Raw genomic sequence first — 23,426 nt, forward strand, 5'->3', positions numbered from 1 at the left:
ACACATCCGACCCTACCTCTGCCTAACTCTCACCACATCCGACCCTACCTCTGCCTAACTCTCACCACATCCGACCCTACCTCTGCCTAACTCTAGACATATCTGACCCTACCTCTGCCTAACTCTCGACACATCCGACCCTACCTCTGCCTAACTCTCACCACATCCGACCCTACCTCTGCCTATATCTCGACACATCCGACCCTACCTCTGACGAGATCTTGCCCTACTTCTGCCTATATCTCGACACATCTGACCCTACCTCTCACGAGATCTTGCCCTACCTGACTCCATCTCTTCCTGTGTCGTATCTTCATCTTGTCCTTCAGATGTGCCGTTAGCGTGTTGCCCCCTTGAAGCGTCCAAACCAGGCGGCCTCCGTACGGAGTCTCAGTGCGTGTTGGAGGGGGGATTGTATGCGGTGTGTTGTACTCGTCTCTGCATACAACGAAGAACGATATTTCTCAAACTGCCTTCTCAAATTTCTATTTAAGCTGAGTGATAATTTTTTAATAATTACATTCGAAACAGGAAAGACTCAGAATATCCTCCCACAATTAACTATGATAAAATTAAAATGCTCTTCAAAGCGGCGTTAAACAATTGGATTCTTAATCTATTGGACCGCTACCATGGTCGAGTGGATAGAGCGTCTGCCTGGAGAGGGGAAGGTCGGTGGTAGGATCCCCGGGTCGGCTTCGGCTTAGCGTCACTATACTGTGTCTGGGTGTCTTTCTTAAACTGCGACATGGTATGTCAGTGGGCTATGAAACTCTCATTAGTCTGGAGTATTACAAGCAGCCACACACACACACACGCACGCACACACGCGCACACACACACGCACGCACGCAAGCACACATGCAAGCACACACACAAACACACGTGCATGGATGGGCTTATATCAGTGCAATTATCTCGAACGCGACTTTAAACCCCATTGCACCTATTTCATCTATAGCAATGGATATGTTTCACAGAGGATGTTCCAGTGTTGCGCTAACAGACATACTGAAGGGCGACGTTGATAACCCGAAGGAGCTGCTTCACCCAGTCGTTAACGTCGTAATCCACGTCGCCCTCTTTGTGAGGTTGGAAGGCGTCGTCGAAGAAGATGTGAGCTGAAACAAACGGAAAACGTTCAAGCAGAAGGGTCAAATGAGTTGCATGATGGGAGTAATAGGACATTAATAATAGTAATATAATTACCTTCAAACTCGTAGTAATCGACATCTGTCTCAAATGTTTTGATGGCTTTTCGCCTGGCGCTCTGGTCTTCATCAAGTCTGAGGGGAAAACGTTTTGAACAATCGTAACATAGAACACAGATATTCTGTTATTTTCAATAAGGTTTTAGTCTTGGTCTTAGAGAAGGTAACTTGGGGATAAATTAGATATAAATATAGAAATTCGAAAGTAATAAGGACATGTGTGATCTGCCTGATAATGTAGTTTCCTGCATAACAGGATCTCACTATCGACCACTTGTTTGGCTGGCCAAACCTCGACAACAGTACAGGCCATCATAGGATGCTAACTGTATGTATTCTGTTCAATTCTTCATTTTACCAGTTCTTACGATTCGTCTGATTTGTTTAATAATGAGTGAGCGAGTGAGTTGGGTTCAGCGCCGCTTTTGACAATATTCCAGTTATATCGCGGCGTGTCAACTTAATGTGGGAGGGAAGCCCGTTTACCACTTCGGTGAAACCCACGAGCACAGGTATGGTGCTGACAAACCTAGAAACACAATCGGGGTGAACCGGGATTCGAACCTACAATCATAGGTTTCTGGCGTGCCAAAGGGACGCAACTCTGCACAGCGAATCGCGGCGCCTAAGACGACTGGGCCACCCGTGCCCCGATTTGTTTAATAAGATAAATATCTAAATCATAATAGTCCCCGTATATATCAGCATCGTCTCACTTAAATGTCAAGATACAGATCTAAACATCTCATTTGTATATTTTGATACGGATCCAAACAGTCTCACCTGTACACAGATCTCAGCATCTGATTCATCTCGTTCTCTGACTCATGCCACATGGTGGCACACACATAGATCAGAGGGGTGTCGTCCTTCCTCATGTTGGATGTATCCCGGAGGTCAAAGTCGTCATTGTCTCCGAAATGAGGGACGTTCACTCTAGATTCATTTTTCTCCTGTAAGAGGGGCACATGTCATTTACGTTATTAGTTGAAGCAGGATTTTTACCTTTTTGCATATAAAAAAGTCCCCGTATTTTAAACACCATTGCAATGAATTAATCAAATAGGGGGATTATGCCCTAAGCGTTAAATAGAATACGAGGACCATAGCCATAAATAAATAAATTTTATTCTCTAGTTGTTCTCTCTCTCTCTCTCTCTCTCTCTCTCTCTCTCTCTCTCTCTCTCTCTCTCTCTCTCTCACACACACACACACACACAATTTACGCTTCGTGATGAAATATAGCTTGATATATATAATGTAACTTGAGAAAACGAGGGCAATAGTTTTGAAATTGGATATCAAACAAATAGTAGTTTTCTGAACTTAAAACATGTGACGACCATTTTTGTAAGTAGATATCCTTAAGTCTTTGGCGTATCGATACCAAAAACGAATCTGGATTGTTAGGTACACATTGATTATGACAAACATACCAATAACCGCATTAATTTATTAACGATTTTACATAATATACCCAATTGCGAATTCCGTATCATATTATAGCATTTTCGTGGTAATCTATCAACAGGCATCTTACGAATCTTGAACCAATATTTCAGAATTCTAACGTGTTGACATACGTTAAGCGCACATTCATCATGTACCATAACACTCGATGTACAGTGTTTTATGCTAAGAAATCTTTTACAAGCATATATAAGATAGCTACGCGATAAATCGCAAACAGCAATGAAGGCCGAAACGTGGTTTATTTCATGATAAAACATTGTTCTTTCATGACGTTATTTCTGGAGATTCGAATATGCGCTCGGTATCAGGAGAAAAGGTACAGGTAATCGACGTTAGGATTGTGAGAATAGGTTTGCTAATACCAAACGTAACCCACCTGTACATAAAATAGACTTGTCCGACAATGCCGAGGCCGGATTGTATCCAGGGACTCGTCATTATTACAATTAAGGTAACTATTTTCAAAGCTTGTAATTTTATCGACATACTGAAAGAGGCTGAACATAAAATTGATATCTCATATAAGAAACAAACGACTTGTGGTCGTTGTTTATTCTCCTGCGGTGATTTATTGTACGATAAACAACGACAACGAGTCCTTTATTTCTTAAATAGATGGACCGGTTCAAAAGCTCTGTATTCATTATTACTGTTTTGTACATTGGTGAATATATCAAACAAGTCACACTGAACTGGAGGCCGGGACATAAATATTCTGTTTCCCTTTATTGGCTGAACACACAAAGGCGGTTCTCAAGAACCTTCAAGGAGCCCAGACTGCAGTACACATACCGGGCAATGTTTATGCCCCATCCGGCTTAGCATTCATTTACATTTACGACGCACGAGGCAGCGCTATGATATATGGTTTGAAAAGGTGGTAATATGACTTCAGCCATTGGGTCATCTAGACTAATCCTTATAATGCGTAAAATATCATTTAGTAAATTCGTCACATTTGCACAAGGATCGATGTGAGTCCTTTGTATCAAAAGACATTATGTTTCATTGCAAACGGGCACGACAATAATGCTTGCGTCCATGATGGGGAGGTGAGGCGAGGTGAAATTGGGTTTAACGTCGCGTCCAAGATTAATGCACTTATATAGCGACGTGCATGTACGTGTGTGTGTGTGGCTGCTTGTACTAGTCCGGACTGATGCCGATTTATAGCGCTAGCTCACTGAGATGCCATGCCGCAGTTTAACATGAATACCCCACTCAGACACAGTATACTGACTCCGAGCCTACCAGTCCTTGTTTTAGCCCCTTAATGCCTAGTGTCAGACAGGTAACAACAAGTACCATCTTTAAACGTCTTTTGGTATGACGCGGCCGGGGATCGAACCCCGGACCTTCCGCTCTCCGGGCGGACGAACTACCATTAGACCACGGAGGCGGTCCCATAATGGGGTTCAATGTCCTACGTTATTCCATGCTGTCCCACGCCCTGATATACATTGTTACACTCGATTAGACCTAGGCCACAACTTTCACTTACTCACAATGTAGTCGAGTACAACCCACTTGGTATCAATATGTGAACCTGAAAGTTTACTGCTAGTCTGTTGTGTATTATGCATACATGGATAATAAAGGGACAAGGCCTGTCCACCTGCACAGCCAGGTAGCACGTTGCGAAATTGAATCTCTTCATGTGGATGAAGTCTCTGAATGTAGTGTAAGAATGCCGTGACTGCAAACCACAGAGCTATTCAATTGCATGTACCGGGATGCATTTACGAAATACACAACCCGCTATGTGGTCTGGTTGGATCTATGTGATCAGATCCTAATGTAGTATTATGGCTAGTGCATAAAGAAGGAGTCTTGTCCCAACGCCTACACCCACGCACACACTGTACCCACCCAACCCTGGAAGACATACCGACTCTACCCCGACACTACACGCCACCCTCGCAAATCTATACTGAATCTACATCCATCCCCTACCCTCAATAATTCGTTCCACCCTGCCATCCGCAGACGACATACTGTGAGTACACATCCCCTATCCCAACAAATATATTCCCTGCCCTCCCAACCCTAGGAGACATACTGAGTCTACCCCAATCCTCCACAGTACCACCCCTACCCCCCACCCCACCCCACCCCACCCCACCCAACACACACACACAAACCCATACACTGCACCCTCCCAATTCCTCCCGACACAATGAGTTCTACCCTCACCCCCTACCCACGTACATACACTACACCTTTCAAAACCCACACATAAACTCAATCCGCCCAACTCTAACGAGTCCACACCCGTCCCATATGTCACACATACACTCCACCCTCCCAACCCTAGAACTCACAAGATACAAACTATTCCGCTATTCCATTTTGCTCTATGTTAAGAAAGGTCTAGTCGCATAAGATATCGCATCATATTAACATCAATAGCTTAATAAGTGAGTAAGTGAGTGGTTTAATGCAACCATGCTTGCCGTAAAAGGCGACTATGCTTGTCGTAAGAGGCGACTAACGGGATCGGGTGGTCAGGCTCGCTGACTTGGTTGATGTATGTTATTGTTATCCCAATTGTGGGATCGATGCTCATGAGGTCAATCACTGGATTATCTGGCCCAGACTCGGTTATTTACAGATCAACGTCAACGAGCGGACGATTAAACAACTAGGCCACCACACAGGTCCTCTCATCTTGATGAATGATCAGTGACGGTGATATAAATGACGCACCTTTGTTTCAACGTGGGCTTTCTTCACACGTTTCCGGTTCAGTATCAGCGACTGGTCCAGTAATATCCCACAGTAGAGGGGCTTGGCAAATAACCTGCAACAGTGACCGAGCGGCTTTGAATACTATTCAATTAAAATCAACACGCATTAACTTTATGTGAAAGGAAACACAATTGAAGACATTTCCCTCTTTAGCCAAATTCTCGAGCCTTGGTATGGCGCTGACAAATCAGCAAATTGGGTATTTAATGAAGGATCAATGGATCCTCGTATCACTAACAGACTCCCTTTTGAACACTGGAGCATCTATGCCCCTCATTGTATAAAGGTTTCCTACATGATATGTGAAGGAATACATCACGATGTGGATATGAAAGTTGCAAGTGTCCATAAATTTAGTTATGACTTAAGGTGATTGTTATTGTAGACATCAATAGTAATACAAATAATTCAACTTTCCAAGTTAAATTAAATGATGGTAAAATAGAAATTCGTTTTGTGTATATTATTTTTTGTTCTCAGTCACGATCGATCAAGAATTACAAATGAAAGTGTCCTGATGGTCAAATCATTGGTACGAGGCTATGTATATGTGTATGTTTGCAGACGTTCCAAACAAAATCGGCCGGAATGCAGGATTTCCGGACTAACAGGCTCTGGACTAACGAGGGTTTACTATGTATGGCAATTATGATAGTTTACCTACCTGTGCGTCCTGGCCAGTCTCTCGTCGCTCGGGTGCCAGATATGATCAACAATGCAGAATAACGTAATGTATCCAAATATGCCAATTGGGATCCAGTAATCCACAGTAAATTGTAGCAGGAAGTCCGAGAACTCTGGAATTGGCTCCACCCACTCAAAGCTGCAGCTCAGGAAGTTGCTATTCTTATTACTGGTGGAGTAGGATAGCAGGATCAAACCGAACGTAAAAGGTGTTGACAGCAGCATTGGGATTGAAAAGCAGAGGATCTGAGCACGCACCTTGCAGCAGGCCTTGGACATACCATAGCATATAGCGCTGCACAGTATACATACTGCGGCTACCAGAAACGGGAGTTCTTCAGAGCAGGAGGATACTATTGGATGTCGATAATCTTCAAGTCTCAGATTCCCAAATAAGGAGCATTCTGTGGCATTGGTCCTGGTTAGGAAAAACGTTGCAACGCAGTTGTCGCCACCGGGAGCAAAGATAACAGCCGGGACAAGGAGAGTAGTTATTATTTTTATGATGGACGTCATAAAATCAACTTTAACTCTCTGTTCACGGATACGGCGTTGTATACCAGTCAACCAGTTGATTCCGCTCACGTAGTTCTCCCACCATGTGACCGATATCAGAACGAGGCTGACAGGAAGTAGAATAGTGTTTGTGGGCTTGCCCTGCTGGGTGTGTGTTCTAAGCGCCCAGAGGGCAACAGTCGCTATGTGAACAACCGCCAAGAAGAAATTCAAAACTCCCTTCACGACCTTCCTTGCTGTTGATTGTGTGGTGTCATTAACGCCGCCGTCAGCATCATTATTCTCTTCCCTGCTTTCAAATATTCTGAAGACAGATGGAATCACAGCTACACTTAGGGTTAAAAAAAAGCCGAGCAGCGGATCAAGGCTTGGGAGGACGAGAAAGACGAAGATGCAGAGGCCGATGGAGTGAAGGGTCTCGACGAGAGAAGCCTGGAGGCAGACATGAAGGAATTAACGAATTATAATTAAATTGGGACTGCAAATATACAACAAAACATATGCAACACAAAGACGAACGAAAATGATCCTATGTAACTGTAGAAATAGATCCACATTCAAATAAATGACAACAGAAAGTCATATACACGTGGGAAAAGGTCAAGTACAGCTTACGATACATTTCCATGTAAACGTAATTTTTTAAATACGACAAAACTCTTTTCAAGAAGACATGTAGATTTCTTTTCGCTCGTTTCGCTAAAAGTTCTAGTTCGCTATCCTGCTTGATAAGTCAACTCTGTACTGCCGTTTCTAAAACGCCACTGGAAGATAAAACACGTTAACTTTATTTACAAAGTGGCACATTCGATAAAGAAACAGATATCAATAGTCTGTTTACATGTTTAGTATCTGCTTCACGATGGTAGCTATTTGACTTCCCTTTCAATTGTATCAGTTTTCTTCTACTAAGTGCCGAAGAGATATCCTTGGTGTCGTGGACATTTATCAAAAGACGATCAGTGTCATATGTAAATATTTCCAAAAAATACATGAAATTCGGGACATATAAAATTTAACGAGTCGTGCTTAACATTTCGTCCAGTTATATATTTGAATGGTCAAGTGCCTGACAAGAAATGTGTACATATTCTTTAACATGCTTATTTTTTCTAGTACATGCCAAGGTTGGAAAACGAAGGGACATAGCACGCACCTTGCCGCACACCTTGTCGTGTCATGTCACACAACACATACGTACAGAGAAAGGTACAATTGCAAAGCGTAAGCAGACGTGGAACTTATGCACTGAAAATCATATCAGAGCAATCTCACGTCCGATTAATTTGGCCAGTCTTTGTGGAAAGCCACTAGTTAGATCAGCGTCCTATGTTGTCAGATTGTTTGTTACAGGGAAATGTAGGGAGACAATAAGTAAATGTGCATGTTTCGGGTTTCTGTCAGTGCATGTCAGATTTTTGTCAGAAGGAAACGTAAAGTTGTTGATGTAGAAGATGGTACACGGTATTGATACCGACAGACTAAGGATCATAACCTATGGAACTGCCTTCGTGGTCTAGTGGTAGAGCGTCCTCCCGGAGAGCGGAAGGTCCGGGGTTCGATCCCCGGCTGCGTCATACCAAAAGACGTTAAAAGATGGCACGTGTTGTTACCCTGTCTGACGCTCGGCATTAAGGGGCTAAAACAAGGACTGGTCGGCTCAAGTCATGGTATCTCAGTTTGCTAGCACTATAAATCGGCATCTGTACGGACTAGTACAAGTAGCCACACACACAAACACACACACGTGCATGCACGTCGCTATATAATTGCAATAATCTTGGACGAAACGTTAAACCCAATTTCACCTCACCTCATAACCTATGGACCAAGTTCAGGTTTCACACCTATGCAAGCGGACCTTGATAGATGAAGGACGCAAATCTGCACGTACAACTCCGTATAAATATTGGACAATAGAAGAAAAATCGTTCATAGAATTTTCTTAATCCTGTTAGCCAATGACATCATGGATAGAATTTACTGAAACAATTATCAAAACAACAAATAATTTGCAAGCAGTGAGTGAATTTCCGCGAAATATTTTATAACACTGGTTGAGATGAAGTGATTTTCTTCTGATATTTTCTGTCATGTAAGTTAGGTATGTTGGACACGCTGTTAAGTCCTTGTAGTTTTCCCTTACAACATCTGTTTCAGTCTCCTCACCAGTTATACCTTCGTAAACACCACAGTATGTCGCCACGAACTACTCACCACAATCAGAGGCAGAGCTTGCACCGACGGGCTCGTCTTTGTTATCATCTTCCACGTGCACGACAGCGCCGTGAACACATAGGGGGCCCACATGACAAGAATAAGAGACCACACCCACTTCATGTCCACGATCAGATCCTGGCGTTTTAACATAACCCATACCCCGTGGTCTCCATCATAATCTGTTTTGTTGTTGTTGTTGTTGTTGTTGTTGTGTCGGCTTTGGTTTCTGCCCAGTTCAAAATGATCTTGGATGGGGAGATGGTACGTCATGTAGAATATACATAGTTTGGACATCACAGAGGAACCGAGAATGAGACCAATGAAGACGAAGTATGTAAAGAGTTTGACGATGGCGTTGATGGTCTTCCATATTTCGTACTCCGAGGAAGTCGAGAGGCTTGTCTTGGCATCTTCTTGGAATATATCCCATGGTTTTGATTTCTCTCTGAAAATGATTAAAAATGTGGATCGATAATTCGTTTTATCTCTTAAATTGCGAGACAAATATTACTGAGCCTTCTTGTGACCGAACATTGATTCACGTTAAAAGTATGTCCGGGTGTGTATTTTAGGCTTAATGCCGCACCGCACAGTGAGTGAGTGAGTGAGTGAGTTGGGTTTAACGCCGCTTTTAACAGTATTCCAGTTATATCGCGGCGTCTCAGCTTAATGTGGGAGGACATCCCGAAGTGATGCAGGTCTCAGACGTTTATCACTTGGGTGAAACCCAAGAGTCCGGGTATGATGCTGACAAACCTAGAAACATAATCGGGGCGAATCTGTACCGCTTTATAGTATGTTTCTATGCAATTGTCGTTCCTGTATTACACGTCGTAACATAGGATATAATGTAGAGCATCCAATGTTTCAGTTCCGACCATGTCATAGTCATGTTCACCATTTGTATCATCTAACAATATATATGTTTTTCTTTAATTCACAATAAAAAAAGAACATCCTCGTTCCAAGCCTAATCGAATTACAGCAACACAAAGTTGGGTTAATAGAGTTAGTAACAAGCTTATAAGTTATCCTGACAAAAGCTATCCAAACCTTAACTATCCAAACCTAACCTAGCCTAACCTTAACTCACGTCGCCTAACCTCACCTCACCGCAATTCACTTAATCTCATCTTACGTCAATTAACATAATCGTATCTATTCTGACCTTATATAATCTAATGTGATCGGTAAATGTGTTATTCCCCGTCCAGTACGAGGCCAAAGTCTTGTTAGTAACTGATACACCTGCCACCTGAATCACAGGTAAACAACGACAGCCATGAAATACTTACGGCGCCCGTGTCCTATAACCGCCATCAGTGTTATTATCATTCGAGGAAACTCTGCTGTCGGTGTCAACCTCCTCCCTTACATACCCTGGGTTGTCTGTTCCTGTTGCCATGGTAACAAAAGGGATGTAGTGTCACACAACGCCGATTCTACATCATCAGGTATCCCTCTGAATTTGTCCTTGTGTAAATGCAGTACCGAGCAGCTTCACCTAATACACCTTAAAAGACAAACAAAATCGGACGTTTATCACAACCAAAGGCAGAGTAACATACTTACACACTCTCTCTCACACACACAACCACGCGCACGCACGCTCGCACGCACGCACGCACATACACACATACACACACACACACACACACATAAATTATTGCACACGACCATTATCAATGGAGCATTAAACAAAGACAATGCAAACTGTCTTCCTGCTACAAGGATGTTACACAATAGTCTGGTACATCGTCCACGAATGTTAACAGGATCAATCCACCCTTACTGCATCTTATCATTCCCGGGGTACATTGTAGGTCAACAGATTGACGCCATCCACTCATGTCATATATCCAGGTACGGTGTCCGACTGTACGGACAGTGGACGTAAGGTGGAAAGCTGTTCCAAATACACGAATAACTCTTGACTTAGGAGTGACATTTTCCCAAGAATTAACACTGTTGGAAACCTAACCTGATAACCTGCAAAGTCGTACAAACACATAAATAATTATACACAACCATTTTCTCTTGTCTATTTAATAACAATAATCAATAGAGCAAAACAAAGACAATTCAAATGTCATCCTGTTTCAAGGATTTAACGATCGTCTGGTACATCGTCCACACAGTCTGTCACACCCAGATGAAATACCCACCTTACTGCGTCCGATTGCAGCCGGGTAGCTCAACAGACTGTCGCAAAGATCCAGTTTCGTATATCCACATACAACGTCAGATTGTACCCGGCGCAGGCACACGCTGTTCTTGATAAAAGAATACCTCTCGTCTCAAGAATGAACTTTTCCAAGAACTGACACTGTCAGAAATTTACATTTGATAAAGAAGAGCTGTGTTCATCTACACAAGTCCTGACTACAGGGTGAATGGTTATTTAATCAGGCCAAATGTACCGCTCTGTTAACCCTGACGTGCCATTACCTCAAGCATGACAAGTTGTAGTTTAGGGTTACTACACTGACACAATTCAGAGAAGTGATAGGAATCCTTTGTTAAGCAGTTTTCAATCGGCTTTACTTTGAAGCGAATGCGAAATTACAAACGTGCACCCAATCATAAATGAAGTTTGTGTTGAATAACCTTGACTGACAGTATTACACGAATATTGATTTTTGCGTCCATAACTATTTAGGGTTATTATATGTTTTTTTTGCATATAATACCATATCCCATGTCCACCCGAGGACTGATATGGGGGTCGAGCTTTAATATTAGATGTGGTTTAAAAACTGTCGTATAATACCCATTTTATCACATACCATAACATCAAAGTGTACAGTGTATCCATTTATTAAACATCTCTAAATTTCGCGTATGTCCATAAGAACATGCTCACCTCGTTAGGAAGTCATTGTCAAGGGAAAGCTTGTTGAGGGACGTAACTTTAAAGTTTTACCACCCTGGCTGATAGCGATCGCCCATTCGAAATCTAATGATAAGCTATATCAGCACGGTAGGGAGTGTAATATGTGTCTGGTTATTACAATCTCTGTGATGTGACAGCACATGTATCGCACATTTCAAATATCTCATATTATTGATGGGCATACGATAAAGCATTATACAATACCATGGCGCAAAGGTATGCTTGTCATGTCAAAATGGCAAAGTTTATCAAATGCTAGTACACGAGGAGATGTGATTTGCAAGTGACTCAGTTGTGTAAGTGATAAAGTGAACGTGTGTTCCGCATTGGAGGTGGGGTTAGTGGTGTCGAGGGTGGGGGTGGGGTGGGAGGTTAGGGGGGGGGGGGGGGGGGGGGATGTAAGATAGTATTAAGGAAGTGTATTGCATGGTACCCAATGAACCCGGATTATCAGTATTTTGAGCCTTACTGCAGGCAATTGCGGCACAGGGAGTGTTCGGGGAAACACAAGTACAACGGGAATTGATGGGGGTCGATGTCGTGATCAGTCCAGTCATCAGGACATGAAGCACGGCTTTGAGCAACTATGTCACGTCGTAGGAGTGAGTGAGTCTGGTTTAACGCCGCTTTTAACAGTATTCCAGTCATACCACGGCGTGTCAGCTTAATGTGGGAGGAAAGCCCGAAGTGATGCAGGTCTCAGACGTTTACCACTTGGGTGAAACAAACGAGCACGGGTATTGTGCTGACAAAGCTAAAAACATAATGGGGCAAACCGGAATTCGAACCCACAATCATTGGTTTATGGTGTACCTAAGGGACGCAACTCTACACAGCGAATTGCGGCGCCTTAGCCAACTGGGCCACCCGTGCCCCCCACGTCGGAGGATACCAGAAATTGGGTTACTTTTGGTTTACAAAGTGACATACTCATATTGATATACACACATCGTTATTGATTATCTTACAGCATGTTTTGTAGCTGTGGTAATAGTGATGTGACTGTTCATTCAACATCATCATCTGTTTATTTGGATCCTATGACTCACTCCTTTTGACAATCTGGAGAGTCGCAATGTTCTTGTGCAACAAGCTATGGTGTTATCATAGACATGTTTTCAAAATATGATCAATGCCATATGTAGACATATATATGGTTTACCCTGTAGAAGGAGACAGTAAATGTGACTGTTGACCTTCTCGCGCCTCTCAGGCAGCTTGCGATGTGACTCCCCAGGGAGCTTGTAAACAAAACTGAGTGCACACTGATCCGTTGACCGGTAATAGTGACCAGGAAAAATATAGAGTTTAGTGCTTTATATAATAAGAATCCCCAGTAGTAGCAGTAGTAGTAGTAGTAGTAGTAGTAGTAGTAGTAGTAGCAGTAGTAGTAGTAGCAGTAGAAAATATAGAGTTTAGTGATATATATAATAAGAATCCCTAGTAGTAGCAGTAGTAGCAGTAGTAGTAGTAGTAGTAGTAGTAGCAGTAGTAGTAGCAGCAGTAGAAAAATATAGAGTTTAGTGATATATATAATAAGAATCCCCAGTAGTAGCAGTAGTAGCAGTAGTAGTAGTAGTAGTAGTAGTAGTAGTAGTAGAAGCAGTAGTAGTAGTAGCAGTAGAAAAATATAGAGTTTAGTGATATATATATAATAAGAATCCCCAGTAGTAGCAGTAGTAGCAGTAGTAGTAGTAGCAGTAGTAGTAGTAGCAGTAGTAGCAGTAGTAGTAGTATTAGTAGTTGTAGTAGTAGTAGAAAAATATAGAGTTTAGTGATATATATAATAAGAATCCCCAGTAGTAGCAGTAGTAGCAGTAGTAGTAGTAGTAGCAGTAGTAGTAGTAGTAGTAGAAAAATATAGAGTTTAGTGATATATATAATAAGAATCCCCAGTAGTAGCAGTAGTAGCAGTAGTAGTAGTAGTAGCAGTAGTAATAGTAATAGTAGTAGTAGCAGTAGTAGTAGTAGCAGTAGAAAAATATAGAGTTTAGTGATATATATAATAAGAATCCCCAGTAGTAGCAGTAGTAGCAGTAGTAGTAGTAGTAGCAGTAGTAGTAGTAGTAGTAGTAGTAGCAGTAGTAGCAGTAGTAGTAGTAGTAGTAGTAGTAGCAGCAGCAGTAGTAGTAGTAGTAGTAGTAGTAGTAGTAGTAGTAGTAGTAATAGTAGTAGTAGTAGTAGCAGTAGTAGTAATAGTAGTAGTAGTAGTAGTAGTAGTAGCAGCAGCAGCAGCAGCAGCAGTATCTTACACCGATCTATTTAGTATTCTTTTCCGGTGATGTGTTATTTGGTTGCCGGAAAGAAATCATTTTACGTTTAAACTGTTTGTTATAAATAACTCGAGCAGATCTCAGCGAAGTGAAACACACAAGGGTTTATCTTTCATAGAATAAAACGCAGTCGGCTGTGACAGCACGCAAAGAACGAAACTAATCGAAGGTAAACTTCGTTATTGGATCCCACGTACCTGTTTCACGCTTCACCGACTCACAAAGGAGTTACAGGTTTCTCACGTAGAACTTTTATTTAATGACAGCGCTTGCTTTTTGTTGGATAATTTGGTATTCTTATTATGGAGATGCGTGCTGAAGTTTCCAAGTGTTTTGTAGAACAGTTTGTATTCGCCAGAACATAATGTGTAAGTTCAGCTTTAATGGATGTATCAGCTCTATTTCCATGGCTTACGACGTCAAGTCATCACTTGTTTTAGTCATCACTTTCACGCTTCAAACTTTCTGGACAAAGAGATGGACATCTATCTGGACTCCACAAATTCAATTCCATTATTTGTAGCAACACATCCTTTTCATTTAGTAGTTTTGCAAAGTTGGGATCAGTTTGCAAAGTATTTATCCACCTAAAATACCCCATCTCCTGAACACGTAGATTGGGGGGGATATCATTTGTCGTCCATCCATGACCGTTTGACCCTTGATATAGTCCAACCTCTTTAAGTGTCTTTACAGAGGAATGTCACTGTACACACGCACAAAGAGGTGAGCAAACAACTTGCGGATAGCTAGGCTACAACAGATTTAAGTCTTCTTGATTCCTCCGCGATAGTCCATCGCTATCAATCAGCTTGACATATATTGTCTCCTGGTTTTCGTACACAAGAGTGGATGTACCAAAAACATTCCGATAGAAACGTGATATTGTTTTCCTCGGCACTTGACCCTTCATTTTGCATTCTGCGTCCCTCTGTAACTACAAACTCACTAGGGTTCGATATTCAATATTTTATATTATTACCTGCGAGGGCAAACTTATCGGGGTTCATAAACAATTGTATGTGCCCTAGGGTCATATTACGTCACGAGACACCAGTGTATTGCTTCCGTCATTCGGACGGCAATGTTGACGTCATTCGAATCTTATTGTGACGTGAGGTCGGAAACATGTCACACTAGAAATGACGTCATAGCTGAAGATCTTTGACATCATTCGACAAATTGTGTTTTTTTTTGTCTCTGTACGATCTCTTCTCTTCTTCGGTACATAAAACATTTTGAAGTCAAATCCTTTAAATAAATACGTCAACAGTAACAATATAGTTTCGACATACACTTCCAAGGGAGCAGAACATATGTACTAACTGGGGATCGGGTGGTCAAAACGGTGACTGAGTACGATAAAAACTTTGAAAGTATAACTCACAAGTGTTTGGTGTGTTTCATCTTACCAACAACATGGGTGGATGCTTATGCTATTGACCACTATTTTGTATGGTCAGATAACCTGGTGTGTCTTGATATAGCTGTGACATAAAACAACTTTCACTCTCACGTTCTTGTTTCTTCACAAAGGGGCGGTGGGGTAGTCTAGTGGTTAAAGCGTGCACTGATCACGCCCACCGGCAGGGTTCGATTCCCCACACGTGAACAATGTATGAAGCTCATTTCTCGTGTCACATGTTTCCTAACAGAGGCATTTTACCATACTCACTCACTCACTCATTGACAAGGGTGACATACAATATTAACCACGTGTCTAGGTACTTAATGATCCTGACAGTTTCAAAGATCAATAATTATAATGTAATGGTAAAGAAATATTTTAAAGATAATTATCACCCTAACATTTCATATTTTCAAATTTACGAGGGTGTATCAATAGCCATTTCGCTTAATTGTGCAGAGTTACGTCCCTTGCGTGTGCCCGGATTCAATGCCAGGGTGTTCGCCCTGATTATAAATCTCGGGTTATCAGCACCATAATCATGCTCAGAAAAGGTTCGAAACATCTAAGTCCTAATTTCCATATTAAGCTGACGCGCTGTTAATTGCAATAATTTCTAAAGCGTTGGTTGCAAATTTTAGCAACAGCGAACATAATGGATGGGATTCTCTACCACAAGGATTGACATCGATTGACATTATAAGTGTCTAGGAGTGAACTGAATAGCACATGGTGTTACCAGACCAAGCAAAGCATGTGTTCGCATGATTTAGTGCATTGCTGAGAGGAGAAAACCACTTGTGTTGACCCGAGGCATCTTGGCTAGCCTTGATCCGTCAGTCTCAAGACCCTGTAAACACACCCTAACACGCGAGAACCACCTCGTCTACTCCAGCGTTATCTGTCGTTACCATGGCCGCTTCACCGAAAGTAGAATGTAGATACCTGAGGCTGTCTGGGTATGACGAGCAACACTAAGGGTGTGAGTTGTGTTTAAAGCCGTTTTGAACAGTAATCCAGTTATATTACGGTGTGACAGCCTCATGTGGGCGGAAAGCCCGAAATGATGTACATCTTAGACGTTTACCACATAGTAAAATACAGGAGCACGAGCATGGTGGTGACAAACTTAAAACCATAATCATTTCGGACCGGGATTCGAACCCACGATCATAGGCTTCTGGCGTGCCCAAGGGACGTAACTCTGTATTTCGAATTTCAGTGCCTAAGAACCTTGAGCTCCCGGACAACAGTTACATGAAGAAAGTGGAGAAACCTCATTAAATATTCCTCCTATGCGATCGCCCAATCTAACTAAATGGGGGGCACGGATGGCCCAGTCGTCTAAGGCGCAGAGTTGCGTCCCTTGGGCACGCCAGAAACCTTTGATTGTGGTTTCGAATCCCGGTTCGACACGATTATGTTTCTAGGTTTGTCAGCACCATACCCGTGCTCGTGGGTTTCACCGAAGTGGTAAACGTCTGAGACCTGCTACACTTCGGGCTTTCCTCTCACATTAAGCTGACACGCTGTGATATAACTGGAATAATGTTAAAAGCGGCGTTAACCCAACTCACTCACTCTAACTAAATGAAGGATGGTTGGATCCTGGTGGCGATCAGATATCAGTTTCTAGTTCTACATCGATTCGGAAATAAACGATTTTAACAACAACAAAAAACACAAGATATTCCTCGGAAAGAACATCTGTGTAGGTGTAAATACATGGCGCTTAGAAACGACAAGTTGTATACGGCATCCCAAAAGAAATAATGGCGTTGCCTTAATTATTTACATTCGAAATTGGTCGTATTAGAGATACGGTGTCAGATATGCTGGTCTGGATGCTCCGCGCACTCGTTCCGAGAATGAAAACGCCTGATCGTTTGTTAGATGATTACAAAGTTCATCCGACGAGACCTCCTTTTGAGACTAAATGTGAAAGGGAATGACGTGCAAACGCTCTACCACTCGGCTAAACATCGCCCCTGAGACGGGTGACTGGTGACATTGTCTTCAGAGTTGTCTTCAGAGTTGTAGTCAGAATTGTCGTCGGAGTTGTGGTCAGAATTGTCGTCGGAGTTGTAGTCAGAATTGTCGTCGGAGTTGTGGTCAGAATTGTCGTCGGAGTTGTAGTCAGAATTGTCGTCGGAGTTGTGGTCAGAATTGTCGTCGGAGATGTAGTCAGAATTGTCGTCGGAGTTGTGGTCAGAATTGTCGTCGGAGTTGTAGTCAGAATTGTCGTCGGAGTTGTAGTCAGAATTGTCGTCGGAGTTGTAGTCAGAATTGTCGTCGGAGTTGTGGTCAGAATTGTCGTCGGAGTTGTAGTCAGAATTGTCGTCGGAGTTGTGGTCAGAATTGTCGTCGGAGTTGTAGTCAGAATTGTCGTCGGAGTTGTGGTCAGAATTGTCGTCGGAGATGTAGTCAGAATTGTCGTCGGAGTTGTAGTCAGAATTGTCGTCGGAGATGTAGTCAGAATTGTCGTCGGAGTTGTGGTCAGAATTGTCGTCGGAGTTGTAGTCAGAATTGTCGTCGGAGTTGTGGTCAGAATTGTCGTCGGAGTTGTAGTCAGAATTGTCGTCGGAGTTGTGGTCAGAATTGTCGTCGGAGTTGTAGTCAGAATTGTCGTCGGAGTTGTGGTCAGAATTGTCGTCGGAGTTGTAGTCAGAATTGTCGTCGGAGTTGTAGTCAGAATTGTCGTCGGAATTGTGGTCAGAATTGTCGTCGGAGTTGTAGTCAGAATTGTCGTCGGAGTTGTAGTCAGAATTGTCGTCGGAGTTGTAGTCAGAATTGTCGTCGGAGTTGTGGTCAGAGTTGTCAGAGTTATCATCAGAGTTGTCGTCAGAGTTTCTTCAGGGTCTTTGACGCCATTTTGCGATGATCTGACTTCACATACTACCCAGGGGAGTGAGTGAGTGAGTGAGTGAATGAGTGAGTGAGTCAAGAATTTGAAGCCGGGGGATATTTATTGTGCGCGTTGACTCTGTTGACCACCGTGTAACACCCTTGTAGCAGGAAGATAGTTTGGTTTGTATTGTCTTTGTTTACGGCTCTATTGATTAATGTTATTGAATAGACAATAGATAATGGTTGTGTGTAACTATTCATGTGTGTGTGGATATGTGTCTGTGTCGTTTGTTTGTGTGTACGTGTGTATGTGTGTGTTTCTGTGTGTCTCTGTGTATGTATCTGTGTATGTGTGTATGTATGTATGTGTGTGTGTGTGTGTGTGTGTGTGTGTGTGTGTGTGTGTGTGTGTGTTTGTGTGTTTGTGTGTGTGTGTGTGTGTGTGTGTGTGTGTGTGTGTGTGTGTGTGTGTGTGTGTGTGTGTGTGTGTGTGTGTGTGTGTGTCGGAAATTGACTACGTTTTCGAAACACACCAGCACAGGTACTGTCCTAATTCAGCAAGGATCGTAACCGCTGCCCATCTTAGACGCACCCCTCGATCAGCGAACGCACAGCGAATGAAGGACGTATCAGACAGCTAGATCCTGTGCACTGACGATAAGTCATCTATGACTGACTGCAGACTGAATCCCTAGGTTTTCTTACCCGATCATTTGGGCGGCAGTTGAAGGTAAAACTTTAGATCTTACCTTGTGTTTATCTGTGCTGACGCGGCCCGGGTGTTGCGGGTGTGACGGAGGCAATGAAGCAGTACCCAGATAACACTGCCTGTATATCGAGCGGTATCACAGAATAACAAATATTGAACCAGGAAGTATTGGCGCTTGAATCGGGTCAGTCACGTCTTATAAGTCAGCTCAATACAAAGGGTTTTCTTCCGTGTAATAGTTCCAGGGTTGGTTTATTCTTTTGAAATGATTGTGTGACATGGCAACCTGTGAATGAAGGATAAAAAATCTTGCACAGTTATTGTCATTTTGTACTATGTTTGTGTCACTCAACGTGGGATATTTAGATAGAGTTGTGTGTGACTTGTATATACGCATCATACCATTTGCAACACTAGGTACAATTAATCAAAATTTACTATTTTATGTACAGTTTACTCTTATTAACTGTTACATGTCCTCTGTAGGGAGGGGTGTTTAAATAGGTTTAAACTGTTCACCAATCCCATTCCCTTTTTTGGGGAAATAAATATTGTTTAAATCAAATTGGGTGAATGGCAGGAGTTTACGGTAGGGAGGGGTGTGCAAGGGGGTTGATTACAATGGTCAAATGATCAGATGTGCAGAAGTGCAGGACATGCTTACCTTTTTGTTGTACATTGCTGTTGTCATAGATTTTCAGATATTTTCCACCGCTATTTGAATTTTACGTCCTATCGGGGATGTTTTGATGGATAGTCACGTCTGACTGATAAGTCACACAACCCCAATGCACCCACAACGATAACACAATGTTTTAGAAGATATATATCTGTTCGGTAGGGACAACCCTATAGTTTATTACAACCCTATTATCTGTTCCAGTTAAGAGGGAATAAATACTTCATGCCATGATAAGACAGTCGTCACAAGCTTGTTACAACATGTTGATTAATCTATGACAGGACACGATCCTAGATACAAGTCATAATTTGACGGCGCCGCGATTCGCTGTGCAGAGTTGCGTCCCTTGGGCACGCCAGAAACCTATGATTGTGGGTTCGAATCCCGGTTCGACACGATTATGTTTCTAGGTTTGTCAGCACCATAGCCGTGCTCGTGGGTTTCACCGAAGTGGTAAACGTCTGAGACCTGTATCACTTCGGGCTTTCCTCCCACATTCAGCTGACACGCCGTGATATAACTGGAATACTGTTAAAAGCGGCGTTAAACCAAACTCACTCACTCACTAACTCATGGGTGTTTATTGCTACTTAGGATAAACACTCAACAACAGAGACATATATGTCCTTATGTGTAACATAGGCAAACATACACCACTGATCACGGCTGACACCGTCAGATAACAATGGACTTCTAGATGGACCACTGTTAGTATCATTTAAAGCGCGTCAATGGATCAGGACCCCCCTCCCCCCCCCCCCCCCCCCCCCCCTACATACAGACACCCTTCCGGCCTTGGAAACCAAATGTACTATGTTGTAGGCAGTACAATTGGCTGAGAAAGGATTTTGATATCTTGACCCCCACCCCCCTTTTAAAAGTGATATCTCCGCCCTTGCATCGTGCCGCATGTCATTACAATGGGTCAAATGATCAGATGTGCACTACATCCTCGTGCAGACACGATCACTTGAAAGGCTGTTGAGAAATACGCCACCTTTGTCCACACGATTAAACATTAACATTCTGGAATTCCCAAAGCATATTACGCATGGTCATAAACACAGCCCCGTGCGATACCGATCCCTGGGCTACAGTGTGTGGGAGAGGTCATCCTGTCTCCTTGAACGCCAGTACACAACTTTGTTGTGCTTCGTGGAAAGAGTGGTGATTTACACCGCAGTCAGCGTTTCCGGGTACCTGGAATTTCCAGTAAGGAGCCCAATTCTTTTTAAGTAACCTCCCACGTAACCTTGACGTAAGGTGTCAGGTTTGTTATGGTTAGGGGACATACAGGTGATATTTGCCAGGTAACATATATAAAGGTACCGGTACGTTTGAGACGAAATATTATAGTATTATCACAATTTGCTTGTTTTTAGTAATAGAGATATTCGCTTTTGGATAGTGTTGTATCAAAAGGTAGCCCAGTAGTTAAGGTATTTGCTTCTCAGGACCCATGTCGATCCAACGTATTGGTTAAAAATACCTTTGGTAAAACAATTACAAGTTAATACCAACATCGATGACCTATACATGTACGATGTAACAGGGGCGGTCGGGTAGCCTAGTGGTGTAAGCGTTCGCTCGTCACGACGAAGACCCGTGTTGCTTCCCGACATGGGTACAATGTGTGAAGCCCATTTCTGGTGTCCCCCGCCGTGATATTGCTGGAATATTGCTAAAAGCGGCGTAAAACCATACTCACTCACTCACTACAATGTAACAGTTTCGTTAATTCCTATACACTCATTGCTCTGAGCTCTTGTGAAGATAATGAGATGAAACTAGTCATTGTATTTCCCTGCTACAGTGGTAATAAGACCCGAATTGAACCATGAGCCCAGAACAACAATGGGATGGGTTGTTCGTGTTAATGTATTGGACTACATGATAAACATTTGTATTTACTTTTATTAACATTCATAAATCTAGGGCTGTATATTTGAGTGTGTTTTTTCGTAGTTCGTGTTTAATGAAATATTTTTTTCATGACGCGTTGGGGGCGGTCGGGTAGCCTAGTGGCAAAGCGTTGGCTCGTCACGCCGAGGACCCGGGTTCGATTCCCGACATGGGTACAATGTGCAAATCCCATTTCTGGTGTCCCCCGCCGTGATATTGTTGGAATATTGCTAAAAGCGGCGTAAAACCATACTCACACACTCACTCATGACGCGTTGGTACAGTATTTCTGAGGTTGCAATATCAAACTCACATCGTAATTTGACTCTCGTGTGTTTTTGACAATCAAAGTAAGGATCGACAATAAGGGAACTGGAAATGCAATTAGATAAATTAACCACTTAATTATGCGTGCATACCAGAGTGAGTAAGCAAGTTTGGTTTAACGCCGCTTTTAACATTATTCCAGTTATATCACAGCGTGTCAGCTAAATGTGGGAAGAAAGCCCGAAGTGATGCAGGTCTAAAACCTTTACCACTTCGGTGAAACCCACGAGCACGGGTATGGTGCTGACAAACCTAGAAACATAATTGGAGCGAACCGGGATTCAAACCCACAATCATAGGTTTCTGGCGTGCCCAAGGGACGCAACTCTGCACAGCGAATCGCGGCGCCTTAGACGGCTGGGCCCCCCGTGCCCCCCGTGTATACCAGACGCCGCATTTGGCCGTACTATCATTTTCTTTCATTAACCCAAGCTGTTGTGGTGCGATGGGTAGTGTCATCGAATTGATGTTGATCGTGGACGTTTACCGCTTTGTTGAAACCCACAAGCACGGATATGATGCTGACAACCATTGACACATGATCAGGACAACTATTGGATTCGAACCCACGACCATAGGTTTCTGAGATGGCCACGAGCCACCCATGCCCATGCCAGCATTAACAAATACTGGGTATGATTGTCTCAGGCTTTAAAACATGTTCGCAGGACATGCTAAGTGTGCTGACAAAGTATATTGTTCGCCTGATCCTTTCAGACACAGAGGTGAGGTGAGGTGAGGTGAGGTGTGTGTGTGTGTGTGTGTGTGTGTGTGTGTGTGTGTGTGTGTGTGTGTGTGTGTGTGTTTGTGTGTGTGTGTGTGTGTGTGTGTGTGTGTGTGTGTGTGTGTGTGTGTGTGTGTGTGTGTGTTTGTGTGTGTGTGTGTGTGTGTGTTTGTGTGTGTGTGTGTGCCCCTACCAGATCACCAGTGTTCTACAGCTTGTCCGTCTGGCAAGGCGTTCAAGGCTTTCGACTGCTAGCTAGGATGTTTGCATCAGGTTCATGTGCTTGCGAGGTGTACGGGTCAAGTCAGTCCCGGATAGCAAATGGTTACGAGTCACTTCAGAGGTCCATTTTCAGCATGCATTTTGGAGATCGTGTTTCGAGACTTTTTATGGTTGCACACTGACAGTAAAACCGACATATATGGCATTCATTAATGAGATGGATCGTTCCCATTGAGTCATAAAAAAGGGGAAATCTGTAATGAAAACCTTCCTGTCTTCCCCGTGGTTACAGAACTGCTCTGACTCAACTCCTTGGGGCATGAAGAAACATCTGATTTGATCTGATTCACGTGACAGATGAGTCATTCCGTAGAAGGATGTATGTACAGACGCTTGTCAATTCCTGGGGTTCAAGGTGGTTACGGGTGGGATGGTTTTCTATTAAAAGGATAATTTGGTACTGGGTACATTTGGCTCAGGTTTACAAAAAAGCTACAAAATGTCTGCAGGTAAAAAATTGCCTAAAGATTCTTCGGCTCATTCTTTGTTCGGTTACTGCTAAAATAGAAAGAATGAGTATGTTTTGA

At 42.8% G+C, this 23,426-nt stretch overlaps 2 protein-coding genes across 3 annotated transcripts in view; both read right to left on the minus strand.

The window, feature by feature from the left end:
• Positions 1-11,130, minus strand: part of LOC139447696 (chitin synthase chs-2-like) — a 22,252-nt gene extending 11,122 nt beyond the window's left edge. Inside the window, exons 1-9 of one of the 2 annotated variants that reach the window (XM_071229135.1) lie at positions 11,018-11,130; positions 10,232-10,365; positions 8,850-9,297; positions 6,097-7,064; positions 5,391-5,484; positions 1,995-2,164; positions 1,210-1,286; positions 1,013-1,121; positions 285-438 (exon numbers count right to left, since the gene is read on the minus strand). In XM_071229135.1, the coding sequence (XP_071085236.1) occupies positions 285-438; positions 1,013-1,121; positions 1,210-1,286; positions 1,995-2,164; positions 5,391-5,484; positions 6,097-7,064; positions 8,850-9,297; positions 10,232-10,257 (2,046 nt within the window). In that variant the 5' untranslated portion in view covers positions 10,258-10,365; positions 11,018-11,130. Of the gene's footprint in view, positions 1-284; positions 439-1,012; positions 1,122-1,209; positions 1,287-1,994; positions 2,165-5,390; positions 5,485-6,096; positions 7,065-8,849; positions 9,298-10,147; positions 10,366-11,017 lie in introns of both variants that reach the window. The other variant, XM_071229134.1, reaches the window with a different exon arrangement.
• A 6,260-nt stretch (positions 11,131-17,390) lies between these two features.
• Positions 17,391-18,986, minus strand: LOC139448654 (clumping factor A-like). Its single transcript, XM_071230213.1, has 2 exons — positions 18,979-18,986; positions 17,391-18,276 (listed from the first exon to the last, which is right to left on the minus strand). Exons 1-2 carry the CDS (start codon positions 18,984-18,986, stop codon positions 17,391-17,393), a joined length of 894 nt encoding a protein of 297 aa, XP_071086314.1.
• Between the last annotated feature and the right edge of the window lie 4,440 nt (positions 18,987-23,426).

The sequence above is a fragment of the Haliotis cracherodii genome, unplaced genomic scaffold, assembly GCF_022045235.1.
Source record: "Haliotis cracherodii isolate W230 unplaced genomic scaffold, xgHalCrac1.p SCAF_7, whole genome shotgun sequence".
Classification (NCBI taxonomy): domain Eukaryota; kingdom Metazoa; phylum Mollusca; class Gastropoda; order Lepetellida; family Haliotidae; genus Haliotis; species Haliotis cracherodii.